Genomic DNA, 19,027 nt, shown 5'->3' on the forward strand with positions numbered 1-19,027 from the left:
GCATGCAAACTTCATTAGGGATGGTCTGAGGAGGAGCCAGAGCTTCTCTCCCAACCCTCTTCAATCTTTTCAGCAAGCCTGCAGAGCCACTTTTGTTTCACCTCTTTGTGTTTGCAGCTTCCTAATTCCCTGAGGCTGCATCCACACCATACCCTCAAAGCACCCTCTAAAGCATCCTGGGAACTGTAGTTTCTTTGAAGGTGCTGGGACCTGTTGCTTTGTGAGGGTTAAACCACAATTTCCAGGATGGGGTGGGGAATGTACTTTGAATGTGCTGTGTACTCAGCCACAGACACGTGGCATCTGCAACTTGATGTTTCAATGACTCCTTCCTCACAAAAGGAGGGCTCCTCTTTAGGGTTCCAGCATGCCATTCCTTCCAAGTCATGTTCCATGTGTCTTTTCCAGCAGTCACTGAGCATGCTCAGTCTTCCTCAGGCTGATGTCTTAAAATATTTTCTATTGGCACTCTCCCAGACATGTTGTTTCACACTGGCCCCCTCTTGTCAACCCTCCTTACCTGAGTTTGCTAGCAGAATAAGTGACAGACAGGCACCACCTACAACTAATCCCTGCTTGAGGGTGGCAGCGGGCGGCAGCGGGGGGTTTCTATGCATTTTTTTGGGGAGTGAATGCAATCTAAACCAGCAGAAAGAATGTGGGTGTGTTTCTCAAGAACTATCTACAGTGTGGGCTGTTGCAAAGATGTGGTGGGAAAGCATAAAAAGGCTCCTCCCTGAACAGAGGAGACTGGCTGGCACTGCTTCGAAATAATCTAGAGGCAGAGGGAGATATCCTAGTGGAAATACTGTGTGGGATCTCTTTCAAAGATGCCTGCAGCCCATTACAGTGCAGGACAAGCAAAGGTCACATGATCCTTGGCCTTGTTTGTGAGATCCTCCACGGTGGTGGCGTCATCTCTTGGCTTGGTTCCCAGTTTTTTCTCCGTTTCGGAGGCTGTTGTGTTTTTTTGAGCAGTCTGGAATGAAAACTGCCAGCCGCAGAAAAACCCATGGAGGGGTTCCAAGGAGGAAATTGTCAACCAGATCTCCCTCCCTATGGTGGCCACACCCACCACGGCCAAAAGTTCTGGACCTCGCTTCAGGAGAGCATCGGAAGAACTGAGGGAGGCTTCTTGGGCAGGCATGGCCTTCTCGGTGGGAGACCCCGTGGAGAGGCTTCAGGAGGAGGTCTCGTGCTCCATCTGCTTGGAGTACCTCAGGGACCCAGTGACCATCGAGTGTGGCCACAACTTCTGCCAGGCTTGCATCTCCAACTACTGTGAGCGGGGAGCGGGGTCTGTGGCCCAGGTGGCTCTCTGCCCGCAGTGCCGGGCTGGTTTCTTGCTGAGCAGCTCGCGGCCCAACAAGCAGCTGGCCAACATCGTGGAGGGCATCGAGCAGCTGGCTCTGTGGCCAAGCAGAGGCCCCGGCGAGGTCTTGTGCGAGAGGCACGGCAAGAAGCTGCGGCTTTTCTGCCAAGACGACGGCGAGCCCATCTGCCTGGTGTGTGACAAATCCCGAGAGCATCGGGCGCACACGGTCCTGCCCATTGAAGAGGCTGCTCATGACTACAAGGTGAGCCTGTGTCCGGATTTGTAACCGTGAGCTTAGCTAGAAATGAGTTGGGGCAAGCAGACCTTCTGTTTTGTCCATGTGTCTGCTGCACCAGTCATGAATGTTGTGGGGAGTATTAGGGGTCTATGCTGAGCTTTGCTGGGCTGTGCACATGCTTATACCTTTAAAGCACATTTGGAGCACATTCCCCTCCCTCAGGGTGTTCTGGGCACTGTAGTTTGTTAAGGGTTGCTAGAAACAACAGTGCCCAGAATTCTCTGAGAGGAAAGATGTGCTCCGAATGTGCTTTAAAGGTATGGCTTGTGCACAGCCGCAGGCTGAGGGAGAACAAATATATCCAGTGCATAAGTAAAAACAACAACACCAAAACCAAATTGTATTTTTGAAATACGACTACAAACAGCTGAGCAAAGGAAGAGGCCACAAGAGTTGTTCATCAAAACCATAAAAAACCTGAGTAAAATGGGAATGTCTTTATTTGGCATAAAAACAATAACTTCAGCACCTGACATACCTGTAATGTAGGTGTAGACACACACAAATGCACGCACACAGACTTGGGGGCTTGTTGTGTCCCTCTAAACTCAGTTTTCTGACCCCCACCTCAAAGATCCCCCCCAAATTGGTAATAATAGCAATAATAGGTTTTGCTACAACCTGAGATTCTTTTGTTATGGACAAGGACTTGCCTAATTTGAGTCTGCGCAACACCTCTCCACCTTATGGCTATTACAAAATATAGACTGGGTTTTTTCTTAAATCTTGCATGGCCTGTGCTTGACTTATGGGGTGCCTGGAAGCAGAGGCCCTTATGGAAAGCCACCTCCACTCTCTCCAGTTTTAACCAAGCCCCTGCCTTGCCATACCCTTTTAAAAACAAGTGAGACACAAGACCTCCTCTAGCCCCTGGGATTTAAGCACAGGAGCCAGGGAGATCGGATAGCTTTTCTTCCTACCTCAAACCAATTTCTTCTTTTGCTTAACATCCAGCTGGAAGGCAAGTTCTGTAGGACATTAAAATAATACTCTGAATGAGCAAGCCAGTGCTTCTGTGGTTTTAAACCATTGTTTTAAACAAGCTCATAGACAAGGGTTCCTTTATGAATTGAATACTGCAATTGACTGCAGCATTTTTGGGTATGCAGCCCTTCAGCAACTTCCCACAAACCTTGTGGTTTGACTGGTGGGAGTCAGTTTGGGCATGAGAGTTGCCAGCACACTCTTTTTCCAGTTGTCCCTGCTCCCTTTTCCTTTCATAGAATCACAGAATTGTACAGTTGGAAGGGACCCCCAAGGTTCATCTAGTCCAACCCAATGCAATGCAGGATCTCAACTAGGTCATACATGAGAGATGCCCATCCAAGCCCTGGTTAAAAACCTCTAAGGGATGAGAGTCCACCACCTTTCGGGGGAGTCTGTTCCACGGTTTGTTCCAATCTGTTGTGCCCAGACTCAGCAAGTGAGGTTTTCCTGGTAGGGAGAGTCAAGAGAGGGAAAGAGTCACTTGCTTAATTGCTGTCAGTTGCTGTTAAATTCAGCAGAGAAGGGCTGGGGGGAGAAGAAAGGTGGCAACTCTATTAAGTCCCTTCGCTAAAATGGCTTTCACACCCATTCAGTGCTTTGCCTCTTGTATATTCTTCTTGCTTTATCTGCAGCAGCAGTTGAAGACTCCCCTCCCTAGGGGATACTGTAGTCCAGGTAGGGAGGCCCCATCCTGCCCATAGGCTGCTCCTGCTCTATCAGAACACTTGTTGTCCCCCAGAGACATTGCCACCTTCCAAGTGTAGTGTCTTGGAGCGAAACTCCTGAGAGCCACCACAGTTGTTTGTGCTTCCTCCCCTAGATTAAGCTCAGGGAAGCTGTGGATGTTCTCAGGAAGGTTCTGGGGGAAGCATCAAAACTGGAAGCCCAAGAGGCAGAGAAAACAGCTCAGTGGAAGGTAAGTACCTAATCAAAGCTTCATTAAGCGATGCCATGGAGTCATAGCAGCTAGTCTGTTGGGTGTTGAAATAGGAAGACTATTTAAAACAGTGAGCATCTGGCGATCCAGGACAGTAAAGCATAATTCTCCTCAAAAAGGTATTTTAAAATACAACCTGCCCAGCTGAAGCATCTGTGCTTCTTCATGTGCCATGGTTGCATTCACACATGACGATATAGCCTTGCTTATTGTAATGTGAATGCGTCTCAGGCTGATGTATTCCCCTTCCCCACATGGCCCAGCTGCAGCTGATCTTTAAGTATGGTTTGCTTAAAACAAGCCAATTTCAAACCATGGCTTATAGAGCAGCCTTGTTTCAACAAACCATAGTTAAGACTAGCCATGGTTGAGGGATCAGAAAGAATGCTCATCAGAAGTGCAGGCTTTTGATCTTTTCCTTGCAGCTGTGCACAAGCCTGGGGGGGGGGGGGGAGGATGTAGTTTATCATGTCCAAATAATAAAGGGGTTGGTTGTTAAACAGAAATTTGCAAAGATCAAATCCCTCAATTCATCCAGATTTTTGCAGGTCAGAGCAATGTTGTGGGTGGCTGGTGGGGTCAATATGCCACATGGCTCAACATTCATGAATGGCGAAGGAAACTTGTGTTTGTGGCACCTTCAAAAAGCAGCTGATACATTTGTGCCACCTGCATTCCAGTTCCTTGTACTTGTGATGGACACAACATGGACCAGGCATCCATAGTGCATTTTTCAGTAGCCTGGAATTACAGAGATCTGTGCTCTTCAGGGATGTTTTGCTTTGTGGCTCAAGGTGGGATGCAGGAAAACGGGTAGACTGGTGCTGCTACAGACACCTGTATCATGAAAATAAGGGACAACGTGGGATTTTCCCTCAAGGAAACTTAGCCCAGTGGCAGAACAAATATTTGACACACAGAAGCCTCCTGGCATCTCCAAGCACAGCTGGGGAAATCACCCATCTGAAACGCTAGAGCAGAGGTAGCTAATGTGATACAAATGTTGTTGGACTACAAATCCCATCAGCCCCAGGCAGCATAACCAATGGTGGGTGATGATAGAGTTGTCGTCCAACAACATATGGATGGAGAGCATCACATAGGACAGGCTCACTCTGGGGAGACACTGCCAGTTGGTGCTAGGCAGGCTGGACCAAGGAAACATTCTGCATTCCTCGAGCACCAGATGTGAAGGACTTTCTGGCAGCTCCTTGGCTTCTACTGTCATCCTGTGGCTGGGTTAGACCACTGCCTGCTCAACAACTTTTTTAAATAGGTCTGTGGGCTGGTTTTTCTGTTACTGGCCCTGGCATGCATGTGGAGAGAAGTACTGGGGAAAGCTCCACTATTTAATTTTCTCTGTGTTTTGCTGCAGCTTTAACTATAGGTGACAAAGCTGTGATGCATGTGTGTGCCATGATTGTTTCCTGCTTCTGAAGGATGTAAAGGGCACAAGCATCATTTTCTGTGCATGGGTTTGCCCGTTCTCTCTCCCCGCCCCCCGTGTCTTTCACAACCCGGAATGTGAATCAGCAGGAAGCTCTTCTGTTCCTGGGGTGGGAAAGACCCATAATTGGCCAATCTGTTGCTAAAGTTCTCTCTCTAAAATAGAATACAATGAGCTGAGAGTCTTCCTGAGAATCTTCACCTTTGGTCCTGCGTGTGTGAGGAGGAGCTGGTTGTGGTTACTTCAGGGGGAATGAGAAGGTACTCTGCACTTCCTCAGAGGCACTTGACCCTCATGCATGTCATTGGATCAAGTATACAGTATGTAACCCAAGTTGTACAAGGAATCAGCACAGGGTGATGGCGGTGGCGTTGTAAGGTGAGGACAGCTTCTAAGCAGCTCAGGTAACTTTTACAAAGGCCCTACTCAGATGCGCCCTATGCTTTCTCAGTCACTGAGGAATGTGGTTATGCAACTGCATGGCGAAAGAAGGTGTTTGAGAAGTCAGCTCTGAGAAATACTGTTTATGTTGAAAAACAAAACCACACTGCATTGCTATAACCAAATGGATTAGAGGTAGGAAATGCCTTAGCCATGCAGGACAGGAAAAGTGTAAGCGACTTGTATGGGCAAGTTTAGAAATTCCAGCTTTTGAATAGACCTCTGTAGTTTTGTTGTTAACAGCAGTTTAATATTCAGGCCTTGGAATGTAAGTGAACATTGAATCGTGGTAGAGTTGGATGGGACCTCAAGGATTCTCTAGTCGAATGAATGCTCTGCAATGCAGGAATCCTGTCCAGTCACCCCTTGGTAGGCTCAAATCATCAACCTTCTGGTTAACAGCCAGGTGCACTGACCTTTGTGCCACAAGATTTGTTTAGTCGTTTAGTCGTGTCCGACTCTTCGTGACCCCCTGACCAGAGCACGCCAGGCACTCCTGTCTTCCACTGCCTCCCGCAGTTTGGTCAAACTCATGCTGGTAGCTTCGAGAACACTGTCCAGCCATCTCGTCCTCTGTCATGGAGTTTTCTTGGCAGGGATACTGGAGTGGCTTGCCGGTTCCTCCTCCAGGTGGATCACGTTTGGTCTAAACTCTCCACTATGACCTGTCCATCTTGGGTGCCCTGCTCGGCATAGTTCGTAGCTTCTCTGAGTTATTCAGGCCCCTTCGCCACGGCAAGGCAGTGATCCATGAAGGGGTACCACAAGATACAATATGGTTTTTATGAGGTTAGGGGGCTGGAGAAAGCTGGCCTGGAACATCTCTTTGTCAAGCAAACGCAGGCGATATGTTGCCATGGGAACTAAATAGGGAATTGCTTCTTCATACAGAACCATTTTGAGGGATGTTCTGAATAAGAAAACCTCATTAAAAAGTGGACAGACTTTCTCTCCTCCAGCTATAAATATGCACAGAAATTACAAAACACCAATAATCTTCCAGCCAAATAGCACAGACAAAAGACATGAAATACTATTACCAGCCTAAATATCAGCCAGGATCATGCAACAAGGCCATAGATATGACAGGGGAGTTTTATTAGGTGTTTGGTGGACCTTAATAAGAATATGGATGGGATTATATATGTATTATTTAATGGATTGTTTCCTTTTTAGGTGGGACAGGTGACTTATTTTTAAACAGTTAGCTAAAGAATAATATTCAGCGCAGGCTCCATATTAGCTCCAGTATCAGAGGAAGCATACCAGTCTCTGCTAGGAATGGGGGAAGAAACTCAGTTTGGTGCACCTTCCTGATCTGCGCTTCTTGAAAGTATATGGAAATTGCAATGCAGCTAACCTTTGAAATTCATAATTCTCCTAATTTTGTGACTTAGTTCTCCAACTAAATAATCTGCACAAACGTTAGGGGGGAAATGCGCATTAAAAATGTATGTATTCATGGAACTAATAGATAAAAATGCATTTGTAGAAATGTACACTAAAATACTGATGAATTTCCTTAAGAAAAACATTTATAATCACAGACTAATACATAAATGTGGAGAACTGAGTTTAGGACTGGAAAAATGAGAAAGAGACAGAGAAATTGAAACTGCCAGATTTGTCTGTCTGCAGTCACTGGGAACAGGAGTGGGAGAATGCTCTTGCTCTCATATGGGCTTCCCACAGGTATCGGTTGACTAGGTGGGAGGAGAATGCAGAACTGGATGGGTCTCTCTCTGGTCTGATCCAATGGCCAGTTCTGCTTTCTGTGTATGTCCCTGGCAGGAGAAAGTGGAGGAACGCAGAGCGCTCATTGTGTCAGGGTATGAAAGACGCCGCCAGGCAATGGCCGAAGAGGAGCAGCTGCTTTTGAGGCAGCTTCAGGATGAGGCGCAGGAGACACTGAAGAAGCTGCAGGTGAACTGGGCCTTCCTGCTTGGGCAGTGCACACGACTACGGGATCTGATCTCAGAGATGGAGCAGAAATGCCAGCAGCCAGCTGCCTCCCTGCTGAAGGTGAGACTCTACAGAATGGCATCTCCTAACATGACCTTGATAAAGCAGACACAGTTCTGGTACTTCTGGCTTTCTTAAGCAATGTTCATAAGTCAGTTTTAGTCCCTGGACATTTACAGGCTTCTCTTTTCTCTCCTCTAGGATGTTAAGGTAGCCTTGACCAGGTCAGTACCCTATAATTTGTTGTTGTTGTTTAGTCGTTTAGTCGTGTCCGACTCTGTGACCCCATGGACCAGAGCACACCAGGCACTCCTGTCTTCCACTGCCTCCCTCAGTTTGGTCAAACTCATGCTGGTAGCTTCGAGAACACTGTCCAGCCATCTCGTCCTCAGTCGTCCCCTTCTCCTTGTGCCCTCAATCTTTCCCAACATCAGGGTCTTTTCCAGGGAGTCTTCTCTTCTCATTATAACTATAACTTATATTGCAGCCCACTTACTTAGAAATAAGACTTGTTGTGTTAATTGGGGCTTACTCCCAAGAATACAGTGGTACCCCGCAAGACGAATGCCTCGCAAGACGGAAAACCCGCAAGACGAAAGGGTTTTCTGTTTTGGAGGCGCTTCGCAAGACGAATTTCCCTATGGGCTTGCTTCGCAAGACGAAAACCCATAGGGAAATCTCCGGGGACCTGTTTTAAATTGCTGGCGGTCGGGAGCAAAGACTTTCGCCCACAGCCGGCCTTCAGAAGAGGTCCTGGACCTCTTCTGAAGGCCGGCGGGGGGCAAAAGTCTTTGCTCCCCCCCGCCTGCCTTCCCGGGACAGCGGAGACTTCTCCACTGCCCCGGGCGATCTTAAAATGCTGGCGGGCGGGAGCGAAGCGTTCGCTGCCGACCCCCAGCATTTTAAAATCTCCCCGGGACAGCAGAGAAGTCTCCGCTGCCCCGGGCGATCTTAAAATGCTGGCAGGCGGGAGCGAAGCATTCGCTGCCGACCCCCAGCATTTTAAAATCTCCCCTGGACAGCAGAGAAGTCTCCGCTGCCCCGGGCGATCTTAAAATGCTGGCGGGCGGGAGCGAAGCGTTCGCTGCCGACCCCCAGCATTTTAAAATCTCCCCGGGACAGCAGAGAAGTCTCCGCTGCCCCGGGTGATCTTAAAATGCTGGCGGGCGGGAGCGAAGCGTTCGCTGCCGACCCCCAGCATTTTAAAATCTCCCCGGGACAGCAGAGAAGTCTCCGCTGCCCCGGGCGATCTTAAAATGCTGGCGGGCGGGAGCGAAGTCTCTGCTGTCCCGGGGAGATTTTAAAATGCTGGGGGTCGGCAGCGAACGCTTCGCTCCCGTCCGCCAGCATTTTAAGATCGCCCGGGGCAGCGGAGACTTCTCTGCTGTCCCGGGGAGATTTTAAAATGCTGGCGGGCGGGAGCGAAGCGTTCGCTGCCGACCCCCAGCATTTTAAAATCGCCCCGGGACAGCAGGGGCTTTTAAAATGCTGGCGGTCGGCAGCAAAGCCCTCCTGTCCCCGGAGCTTGCGGGGCGGGAGGTGGGAAGAAGGGCTTTTCTTCCCACCGCCAGCCTTCAGAACAGCCTTCTGAAGGCTGGCAGTGGGAAGAAAAGCCCTTGTCCCCCCCCCCCCCAGCCTTCAGAAGAGGTCGTGGGACAGACTGTCCCCGGACCTGGTCTGAAGGCGGTTTCCCTAGGAACGCATTAATTGATTTTCAATGCATTCCTATGGGAAACCGTGCTTCGCAAGACGAAAAACTCGCAAGAAGAAAAAACTTGCGGAACGAATTAATTTCGTCTTGCGAGGCACCACTGTATGAGCATTGGATTGTGACTTGGTCTCATTCATGACACTGTGGGGTCATAAAATGGTGCCTTTGGCTTTGGGGGATAAGTACTGACATGTTCTCCTTAGGAGTGAGGATGTATCACTGCAGGAACCCCAGCCCATCTCAATGGATCTACAGGACTTATATGATGTTCCTGGGCTGATGGAGTCACTCCAGAGATACTCAGGTAAGCGAGCAATGGTGCAGAGCTGTGTTAGTCATGTGAGCTTGGCAGCAAAGAGAAAGGTTTCTTCTCAGCATGTGGTTGTCATACACAATTTGTAGCTTTTAGTTTGGGGGCCTCTGAACTTCAACTGGGTGGGATTACTCAACTAAAGCTTTAATCACAAATTAAAATGAGCTTCTCCAATCTATTTACTGATGAGACTGGTGACAGCTAAAGACTTATGGACTCTTGAATGACTGTTACTTCAGCTGTACTGGCCCTTCCCTCCTTGCATCTGGGTTTATTGAAACAAAACCATAAAATATGCTTTTCATTCAAGCCTGCAGCCAAAGCTCGTTTCCCCTTTCAGAATGACTCACCAGTTGCTTTGATCTTTCTAACCATAAAGAACCACAAGCAACTGCAACTTTGAGTGCCAGCAACACATCTTTCAAACCTGATGTGCCTATGCATCAGCTCAGCACTTGCCGGAATAACAGGAATCAGTCAGCTGCTCACCCAACTGCGTCACACCAAAACTGGTATCAGGGTAAAGGTGTGGTTCCATGAGCAGCGCTTCTGCCATCTACCATTCATAAGCCCCTTGTCATAATTGTCTTGGGTAGAGGTGAATAAATTTCCTGAACACACTTGGCAGGCTAAGACTTATTACCATCATGATTAAAGTGACCTAGGTTACTTCTAGGTAGGGCACTTTGCAGCCAAAAGCTACTTCCAGATTTGAGTGATGTATAGACAGATATGGCAAGTAGCCTTCTTAAGCAATAAAAGACCAGAGAAAGGTCTATCAACAGACAGGATGCTGATTTTATTTGGGCTTCTCCAGGTAACCTGTTTACTGAGCATTCATTCTGCTTGCACAAAACATACCAAGTGGTCAGCCTGTACCCAGCTTTAATCATTTGTTCCAATTTGCTTTTGGACTGGTTATATGACAATGAGCATTCATCCTTCATTGACAGCCCCCCCCCCCAGCTCTATTGAGTTAGGTTAGAGCTAACTCAGTTGTGTGTTGCGACACGTTCGTGTGGCTGTTGCAGTGTGTATGTGTGTCACGCGAATGCTCCCGACGTTCCTCCTGGGACTGGAAAGGGGTTAGTTTAACCTCCAGTTTGCTAGTAAAACTGAATTACTGTGTCACAAGATGATGCATGTCTAAAAAGTGTGTCACCAACATGAAAAGTTTGGAAAGCTCTGAGTTAGGTGAACTTGGCTATGGCAAGTCAGCACGACAATATGGAAGCAAACGGCAGCTGGAGGGAGCGCAGTTGCTCTTGTACTCATTTGCCTGAGCACCTTCTTCACTTCAAGTTGGAGCCCCAAGCACAAACACATGCACAAAACTTGGGAGAGAATCATGTATGACTTGGTAGTAGAGCACAGGTTTTGCATGCAGAAGATCTTGGGTTCAGTCCCTGACACCTGGAGTTAAATGGATTCTCAGCAGGGGAAAGGAAAGACCCTTGCCTGGTTGACAACCTAGAGGAGGAGAAGCCAGTGCAATGCCCTCCAGCTACTCCTGGACTAGAACTGCCATCACTCTGATGCTGGCTGGGGCTGATGGGAGCTGTGGTCTAGTAGCATCTATTTAGGCTGTGCATCCCTTAAAGAGCCAACACCAGTGGAGAAAATCTCTGACTAGGTGTCCAATAGTCTGACCTGGTCTACCTTGTTCTACTATCCTGCCCCTGCTCCCAATGGGAGCACAAAGCAGCTAACCATACAAAATCACATACGCAGCAGTACACTTGTAATCAGTTACATCAGAACCAGATATGAAATCAGAATAAAAACATTAGAGAGCAAAGATCGTAAAATCATCCAAAAATACCACTTACACCCCAAAGGCCTGGGCAAATGAAAAAGGTTACCTGAATGTGGCTAATGTGGGGGACATCATAATGCCATTTGGAAGGGAGTTCTGTAACCAGGGAGACCACCACTGAGAAGGCCCCTTTATACTTTGCTGTCAGCCCAGACAGAACAACAAGCAGGGAATCCCTGGCAGGGTAGTTATCATTCAGCATCCTACTATAATGTCACATGTTCTGTATTGGTGCAGTAACATCACATCAGGGCTGAACGTGTCTCTTTCTGCCTGCAGTACCGGTGACCTTCGACCCGGACACAGCGAATCCCTACCTGCTCCTCTCTGACAACCTGCTCTGTGTGCAAGTAGGGGATCAAAAGCAAGACCTGCCCAAGAGCTTGTCCCGCTTTGAGACATGCACTTGCCTGCTGGGTTGTCAGCAGTTCACAACTGGGAGACACTACTGGGAAGTGTGTGTGGAGAGCAAGACCAGCTGGACGCTGGGGGTGTGCAGAGAATCTGTGAGCCGCCAAGGAATCTTCACTCCCTCCCCAGCAACTGGCTTCTGGACTGTGTGGCTGAGGAATGGCAATGAGTACGCAGCCCTCACCTCGCCTCTCACGGAACTAGCTCTGAGAGCCAGGCCTGGGGCAATAGGCATCTTCCTGGACTATGATGCAGGGGAGGTTTCCTTCTATAATGCTGATAATGGGTCGCACATCTTTGCCTTTGCAGACTCCTTCTCTGGACCCCTCCGGCCGTACTTCTACCCTGGGGTCTGGGCAGGGGGGCTCAACAATGCTCCCCTCATCATCCGACCAGCATCCAGCAAGACATCAGGGAAATCTTGCTCTTCCCTCCAATGAGTGCTAACTGTGGAACTCACTGCCAGGAGATAGAGACAAAGTTATATGTGCCAAAGTATTAGATATACAGCCCAGCAAGGAAGATTTGGAAGCTGCAGTTTTTGTCTGGGAAAGATCCACCTAATTTTCCAGACACAAGGCCCAGAAATAATTTTCTTCCAGAATTAGATGTTGCCTTTCCTGAAGCAGGTGGCTTGGCTCACTTTCTTGAGTCCTTTGATGTTGTTTGCTGTATTAAGTGCCTTTCTGCTCCACATCTCATCACATGTGGAATAAAAATGCTTTCCTAATCCTGCAGATGTAGCACAATGTGATCTGCTATGTGTAGATCTGGTGGATAAAGGGTTGAGGTTCATGGGAAGCAGTTGGGTAGACAGTTCTCTAGTCTGATCCAGCAGAGTTCGCTCCCATTCCCCACAGTCAGATTCATTGCTCAAAAAAAAAAAAAAAAAAAAAAGCCCCAGACCTGAGATTAAACAGGATTCCTTGCAGAACGTCAAATGCAAAACTAAGACTTTCTTATTCCAGCAAGTATTTTAAGGCTCACTTGGTGCTAAAATTTATTGTTTATATTGCCCCATTTTCTGTGGATTGCTTCTATGTACACTGCTTAGAAATGTTAATAATTAAGTGGTATACAGATGTTTTAAATAAATAAAAATAAAGTAAATGATACTGAATTTCAAATTCGTGGAAAAGCCGCCCCCCATTTCAGTAAAGTGCAAACACAACTTCTGCATGCTTCCCCCCCCCCCAAAAAAGGAGCAAGAATTTAATGCCAAGGGAGCATGCCTCCAATCTGAATACATCCAGGCATGATGAGGCAAATTATGAACCCCCGTAATTATGAACTTTGGTGACATCACTAGAGGTTGGCAGCCGCTTGTAGGGTATGGAGGAGCTGAAAGGGCGACTGTGGACAGCTAAATCTAACCCAAGATAAATAAAGGTGAACCATCTCATTACAATGGACTTTGAACTAATACTTTACGAGGGCCTGATCCTCACACAGCCATGAAACTCCCCTGGGTGCCCTTTGGTCAGTTGCTGCCTCGCAGCCTAACCTACCTTGCAGGGTGGGGGGGGGTTAAATTAGGCAATGGACACCACCTGGAGCTCCTTGGAGGAAAGGTAGGATATAAATTCAGTAATTAAATACTCCTCAGAAAGTGAGCCATTCATTTTTTTCCTTTAGCTGTTTAAATAGCAAAGTCATCTGGGTGTTTCACAAGACAATATTAAAATGCAATCAGATCACATTACATCAACCATACATTAAAACCATGTTACATACTCTAAAAAGGAGTATTTTTGGTTGTAAGAATGAAACAGTTTAGAATTCAGAACTATCTCTTTTTCAGCTAAGGCTGTCTAGGCAAAAATCTGCTGCAAACCTCAGTTTTATAGCCCCACTTGCTGCAAAATGAGGAAGGCAACTCATTTCTTGGGGCTGGGAGGAAGCTTGACAGAGCTTAATGGAATTCTTAAAAAACACCATCAGGTAGGCAAATATTATTTTTCTCATGGTGATTTCTCACTAACATGACCCTCAGAGCAGGAACTTCTGGGAAATCCCAAAAAGGTGCAGGAGAGAACAACCACTAGCCCAAGTCCTGAAAGAAAGAGGCTATGTACGCTTTTGACTTTATCTAATCTCTCCCCCTCGCCCACAAATTCAGACTGCTAAATTCAGCCTGGCCATTACAGTGGTACCTCGGGTTAAGTACTTAATTCGTTCCGGAGGTCCATTCTTAACCTGAAACTGATCTTGACCTGAAGCACCACTTTAGCTAATGGGGCCTCCTGCTGCCACTGCACAATTTCTGTTCTTATCCTGAAGCAAAGATCTTAACCTGAGGTACTATTTCTGGGTTAGCAGAATCTGTAACCTGAAGCGTCTGTAACCCGAGGTACCACTATAGTTTCAGCTCTCAAAAGTGTAGCCAACCCTCCTTTAAAGAGAGGAGAGAGTCACTGCCAAGCATTTCTTATCATTTTTCGCAGCTACTTCCTGACAAAACGCCCAATCCTGGGAAACATTTCCCAGGGCTTATCCACACTTCGTGTCAAGCTGCTCCCACGCCTCTGCTGGAAAGCCGCTCTCTAGCGCTCCCAAAGATTGCTATTCTGATCGGTTACTAAAGAACGGGGGGGGGGGGGTTCCCTTGGAAGGGGAAGGGGGAAAGCGCTCGGACCCCTGCTTTCTTGGCATGGCGCAAGTGGGAGTGTCTCGCTCTGGGACACGAAGAGCAAAGAGTGACTTCGGGACCTCCCTCCTGTCTGCACCTCTGAAAACTTTGGGCAGTACTTTTGTTCCCTTGCAGCCGCTTCGCATCTCACTTCTTCTGGGGCGGCGTTTCATTTTCCGCCTCGCCAGTGGTAGCCTGTCCCTACCACTGATTGTTAGCTTTTACCTGTTGCTAGGAAACTGCTGATGAGCTCACTGTTGACGTCATAATGTGATGTTGGCATCATAAGTCCCTAAGACACCTTGGGTTCAAACCATCCTGTATCAAGGAGGATTCTCTGTAGGAGAATCCCTACTCTGTAGTAGGGCTGACTGACCGAACCCAAAGGGTGCTCATCAATGGTTCCTCTTCATCCTGGAGAAGAGTGACTAGTGGGGTGCCACAGGGTTCTGTCTTGGGCCCGGTCTTATTCAACATCTTTATCAACGACTTGGATGATGGACTCAAGGGCATCCTGATCAAATTTGCAGATGACACCAAACTGGGAGGGGTGGCTAACACCCCAGAGGACAGGATCACACTTCAAAACGACCTTGACAGATTAGAGAACTGGGCCAAAACAAACAAGATGAATTTTAAGAGGGAGAAATGTAAAGTATTGCACTTGGGCAAAAAAAATGAGAAGCACAAATACAAGATGGGGGACACCTGGCTTGAGAGCAGTACATGTGAAAAGGATCTAGGAGTCTTGGTTGACCACAAACTTGACATGAGCCAACAGTGTGACGCGGCAGCTAAAAAAGCCAATGCAATTCTGGGCTGCATCAATAGGAGTATAGCATCTAGATCAAGGGAAGTAATAGTGCCACTGTATTCTGCCCTGGTCAGACCTCACCTGGAGTACTGTGTCCACTTCTGGGCACCACAGGTCAAGAAGGACACTGACAAACTGGAACGTGTCCAGAGGAGGGCAACCAAAATGGTCAAAGGCCTGGAAACGATGCCTTATGAGGAACGGCTAAGGGAGCTGGGCATGTTTAGACTGGAGAAGGGGAGGTTAAGGGGTGATATGATAGCCATGTTCAAATATATAAAAGGATGTCACATAGAGGAGGGAGAAAGGTTGTTTTCTGCTGCTCCAGAGAAGCGGACACGGAGCAATGGATCCAAACTACAAGAAAGAAGATTCCACCTAAACATTAGGAAGAACTTCCTGACAGTAAGAGCTGTTTGACAGTGGAATTTGCTGCCAAGGAGTGTGGTGGAGTCTCCTTCTTTGGAGGTCTTTAAGCAGAGGCTTGACAACCATATGTCAGGAGTGCTCTGATGGTGTTTCCTGCTTGGCAGGGGGTTGGACTCGATGGCCCTTGTGGTCTCCTCCAGCTCTATGATTCTATGATTCTATGATTCTAGGAGTTCTTGCATTAACAGCAAAAAGAAACGAGCTTGCAAGCTGCCTAGGGTTTATATGAGGAGGCATATGGAATCAAATCTACTTAAACATTTGTAAGGAGCATAGTTTTGGCGCAGAGGTGTACAGTTGTACAGCACAATCAACCAGTGATGCAAATGATACTCGTAGCCTAGAGTAATGCATTATTATCCCAGTAGATGGTGTGGGTTTGATAACATTTGTTAGAAAGTGAATATGATGAAACTTTGGTCCAGGAAACTTCAGTCACGGGTATCATAATTCACTCTGTTTCTGATATTTGCCAAATTTTGAGGATGCTTTGCTGTGTGGTAAAGGTAAAGGTAAAGGGACCCCTGACCATTAGGTCCAGTTGTGACCGACTCTGGGGTTGCAGCGCTCATCTCACTTTACTGGCCGAGGGAGCCGGCGTACAGCTTCCAGGTCATGTGGCTAGCAAGACTAAGCTGCTTCTGGTTTACCTTCCCACCAGAGCGGTACCTATTTATCTACTTGCAGTTTGATGTGCTTTCAAACTGCTAGGTTGGCAGGAGCAGGGACCGAGCAACGGGAGCTCACCCTGTTGTGGGGATTCGAACTGCTGACCTTCTGATCAACAAGTCCTAGGCTCTGTGGTTTAACCCACAGCGCCACCCGCATCCCTATATGCTATATGCTACTTGTTACCAAATAACACTCTCCCCCAAATTCCCAGAGCAGTTTGCACTTTTAGGAAAAGTGTCAATTAAGGGAAAAAAGGCAAACAAAGTTAATGAGCAGTTAGAGGAGAAATGGATAAATCTGCACTTTAAGAAATAGCATAAAAGATTAGCACCTACCTGAAGCATTGGCAAAGGGGTACATTGAAAGCTGCATTAGCAATCATTTTTTATTTGGTACATACATCCACAATTCCAGTTGTGAAGCAGGGGAAAAGCCAGGATCTCCTGCACCAGATGGTTTTATTGTGTGTTCCCTTGTTATGTCTTCATTCTGTGACCTTTTTTCTGCCCTTTCATCAGTGATGACGGCTTTTAATTAAATAGTTCCATCAGTGCACAAACAAAAGACATTTCCTGTCCTCGAGAAGCTTGCAATTTTAATCTAGACAAAGGGAGATACCATGTGCTTTTTCCAGTGGCTGACATTTTGCCATTGTAACTCTTTTCATGTTGGATTGTGAAGGGTGTGGCATTTTAAATGGATCTTCACAGATATGTGTGGAATATATATACATATCCCCTTTTATGCTTACATTTGGATTTTCTGACTGTCCTGTGCAAAGATGAGGACTGTTCTCATAGCTTCTTGAATGGTTCAGACTTACAAATCACGATGATAACCAAATTAAATTGCTAATCGCTGACTTGATTGAGAAGACGTTTAACCAGGGGACTCCACAGCTGTCTCTCCAGGATGTCTTCACTCACTGCCTGTCAACTTTTTTTTTTTTTTTTTTTTTTTTTTTGCTGGAAACAGGCTTTTCTACAGTTGAGCATTATTTAGCTGTTAATCCATTCCACCCCTTTTCTGAATTGGACCAGAGCAGTCCACACCCGCATTTATGTGAATTTGTATTTGAGGAGCAACTTTGGTTTTGCCCAGTCATAAGAGCAGGCATTCTCTTTTGTGTTTGTCCCTGACTTCTAATTTGTTGATTATATTATGACAATTAAGTACAGACAGGACATAAATGCAGAGAGCAGCTTTTAGGAAATGTGCAGAAGCACACAGTCAGGCAATTGTAAATTCTCAGCACACAATTTTCTTTAACTTGGCTAGCTGGTGCAGCTTTTTTGGTTTGGTTCAAATCTGAGGGATCAGCACGCATGCACACGGGATGTTAGGGGAGGGATAGTACCTCTGGTGGGGGACATGTCAAGCTTCTTCTGGGGTAGTTTGTCCACCTTTAGTCCCCACTCTGTACTCAGCAGCACTCACATGGCTCCTAGAAGCTGTCAGCATACGACAGTGGGCAAACCCAAGGAACGGTTTTGACTGGTCAGCTAAATCAGGTGAGGGGAGCTGATGGGTTTCAAACCCCTCAGTGAGTTAGGGACTTCCCCTACATGTGAAGACAAGCGCTGGCAGATTGAGCTGGTGAGACGAATATTGGGTCCAATGGCCAAGAAGGTGGTTTCTAACACAACAGTTTGACTTCACCCCTGAAGGTGCACTCCATTGTTTCTCAAGACAGATTGCCAACAACCACAGCATTTATCTATCTATGCTCCTCCAGTTAGAGCTGGAAAAGAAATGAAAGCATCTGTAAATTCTCAACACACACTTTTCAGATTAACATTCCTCTGCAATATCTGGCACAGAAATTTTTAATGTTTGCTTGTACAGTTGCAAAGTTCAGAAAAAGTTCAAAAATTAAAAATTAAGTAAGTTTGCCTTTAAATGCGAGTTACTTCTAATTTCACCCCATCCCTATCTGCATCAGAAGGATGTAGAGCTGATGTTTTATTTGACATTTGTGTCCTTACAACAATCCTGTAAGGTAGATCGCTATTATTCTCTTCCCCATATTGCAGATTGTGGGTGATGCTGAAGATAATTTGTCGAAGGCCACTTACAGAATTTGAGGCTGAACAATCAGATTTTAACCAAGGGCTTTCTGGAGCATGACTCCACTTCTTAATTGCTACAGTTTCAGAATCATGGTGCTAAAGCAACAGTTGGGGATCTAGGCTTATAAAGTTCCCCAAAATAAACCCACTGCTAGTAACTATATCTTGAAACACCTCTGTTGTAGAGCTGAATACATATTGCCACAGAAGCTACAAACAGGAATTTCCTGCCTGATGGCTGTGTTAATTTGATTGATATCACACAAGGTGATGCACAGACTCATACCTATGGCAAGAGCATTGCTGACTGACACTCACATGCACCTCTTCTCACCCTGTGTGATGCCATGCTATCTCTCTCCAACCCTCAAAGCTCCTCCTCATTTGCTTTGCATGAACCACCCATAGCTATATATATAGAACCATGCTGCGATGAAAGACAGCTTCAGTTGGTTGATTCTCTTCCCTGTGCCTCCTTGAAACTTCACCTTCATCACCATCTCTGCCACTGGGACCATGAAAACCTGGGCATGTCTTCTCCTGGCAGGAGCTTTCTGCAGCCTGGCATCTGGATGTAAGTAGTAGTAGTAGTAGTAGCAGCAGCAGTAGTAGTAGTTTTTTAAAAATTGGGTGTTTAGATTATCTGTACCCAGAGAGATGCTTTATGGTTTGATGCTGCATGGTGCTGAGGAAGAACTGCTTAAGAAACTATTGTATTGTCCACCTCCAGGTGCTGTTGGACTTCAGCTCCCATCAGCCCCAACCACCATGGCCAA

The 19,027-nt window shown here is 46.8% G+C and overlaps 2 protein-coding genes across 3 annotated transcripts in view; both read left to right on the top strand.

The window, feature by feature from the left end:
- Positions 1-640: 640 nt before the first annotated feature.
- Positions 641-12,765, top strand: LOC308468129 (E3 ubiquitin-protein ligase TRIM58-like). Of its 2 annotated transcripts, XM_080990119.1 has the most exons (6): positions 643-1,577; positions 3,421-3,516; positions 7,217-7,447; positions 7,589-7,611; positions 9,302-9,402; positions 11,507-12,765. In XM_080990119.1, the coding sequence occupies exons 1-6, from the start codon at positions 1,059-1,061 to the stop codon at positions 12,076-12,078; spliced, it is 1,542 nt and encodes a 513-aa protein (XP_080846245.1). In that variant the 5' UTR covers positions 643-1,058; the 3' UTR covers positions 12,079-12,765. The 2 variants fall into 2 exon arrangements, with proteins under 2 accessions (XP_080846246.1, XP_080846245.1); XM_080990120.1 differs by lacking the exon at positions 7,217-7,447 and having other exon boundaries at positions 641-1,577.
- Positions 12,766-18,665: 5,900 nt separating this feature from the next.
- Positions 18,666-19,027, top strand: part of ENDOU (endonuclease, poly(U) specific) — a 30,844-nt gene continuing 30,482 nt past the window's right edge. The window contains exon 1 of the mRNA XM_080990421.1: positions 18,666-18,825. Coding sequence (XP_080846547.1) covers positions 18,768-18,825 — 58 coding nt within the window. The 5' untranslated portion in view covers positions 18,666-18,767. The remainder of the gene's footprint in view (positions 18,826-19,027) is intronic.

Source organism: Podarcis pityusensis (assembly GCF_964106645.2).
Source record: "Podarcis pityusensis genome assembly, chromosome: 2".
Taxonomy (NCBI): domain Eukaryota; kingdom Metazoa; phylum Chordata; class Lepidosauria; order Squamata; family Lacertidae; genus Podarcis; species Podarcis pityusensis.

Coding starts and splice junctions, on each gene's coding strand:
- LOC308468129 (XM_080990119.1), top strand. CDS start 1,059: ATGGTGGCCACACCCACCACGGCCAAAAGTTCTGGACCTCGCTTCAGG. Junction 1,578..3,420: donor AGGCTGCTCATGACTACAAG/GTGAGCCTGTGT, acceptor TTCCTCCCCTAG/ATTAAGCTCAGGGAAGCTGT. Junction 3,517..7,216: donor AGAAAACAGCTCAGTGGAAG/GTAAGTACCTAA, acceptor TGTCCCTGGCAG/GAGAAAGTGGAGGAACGCAG.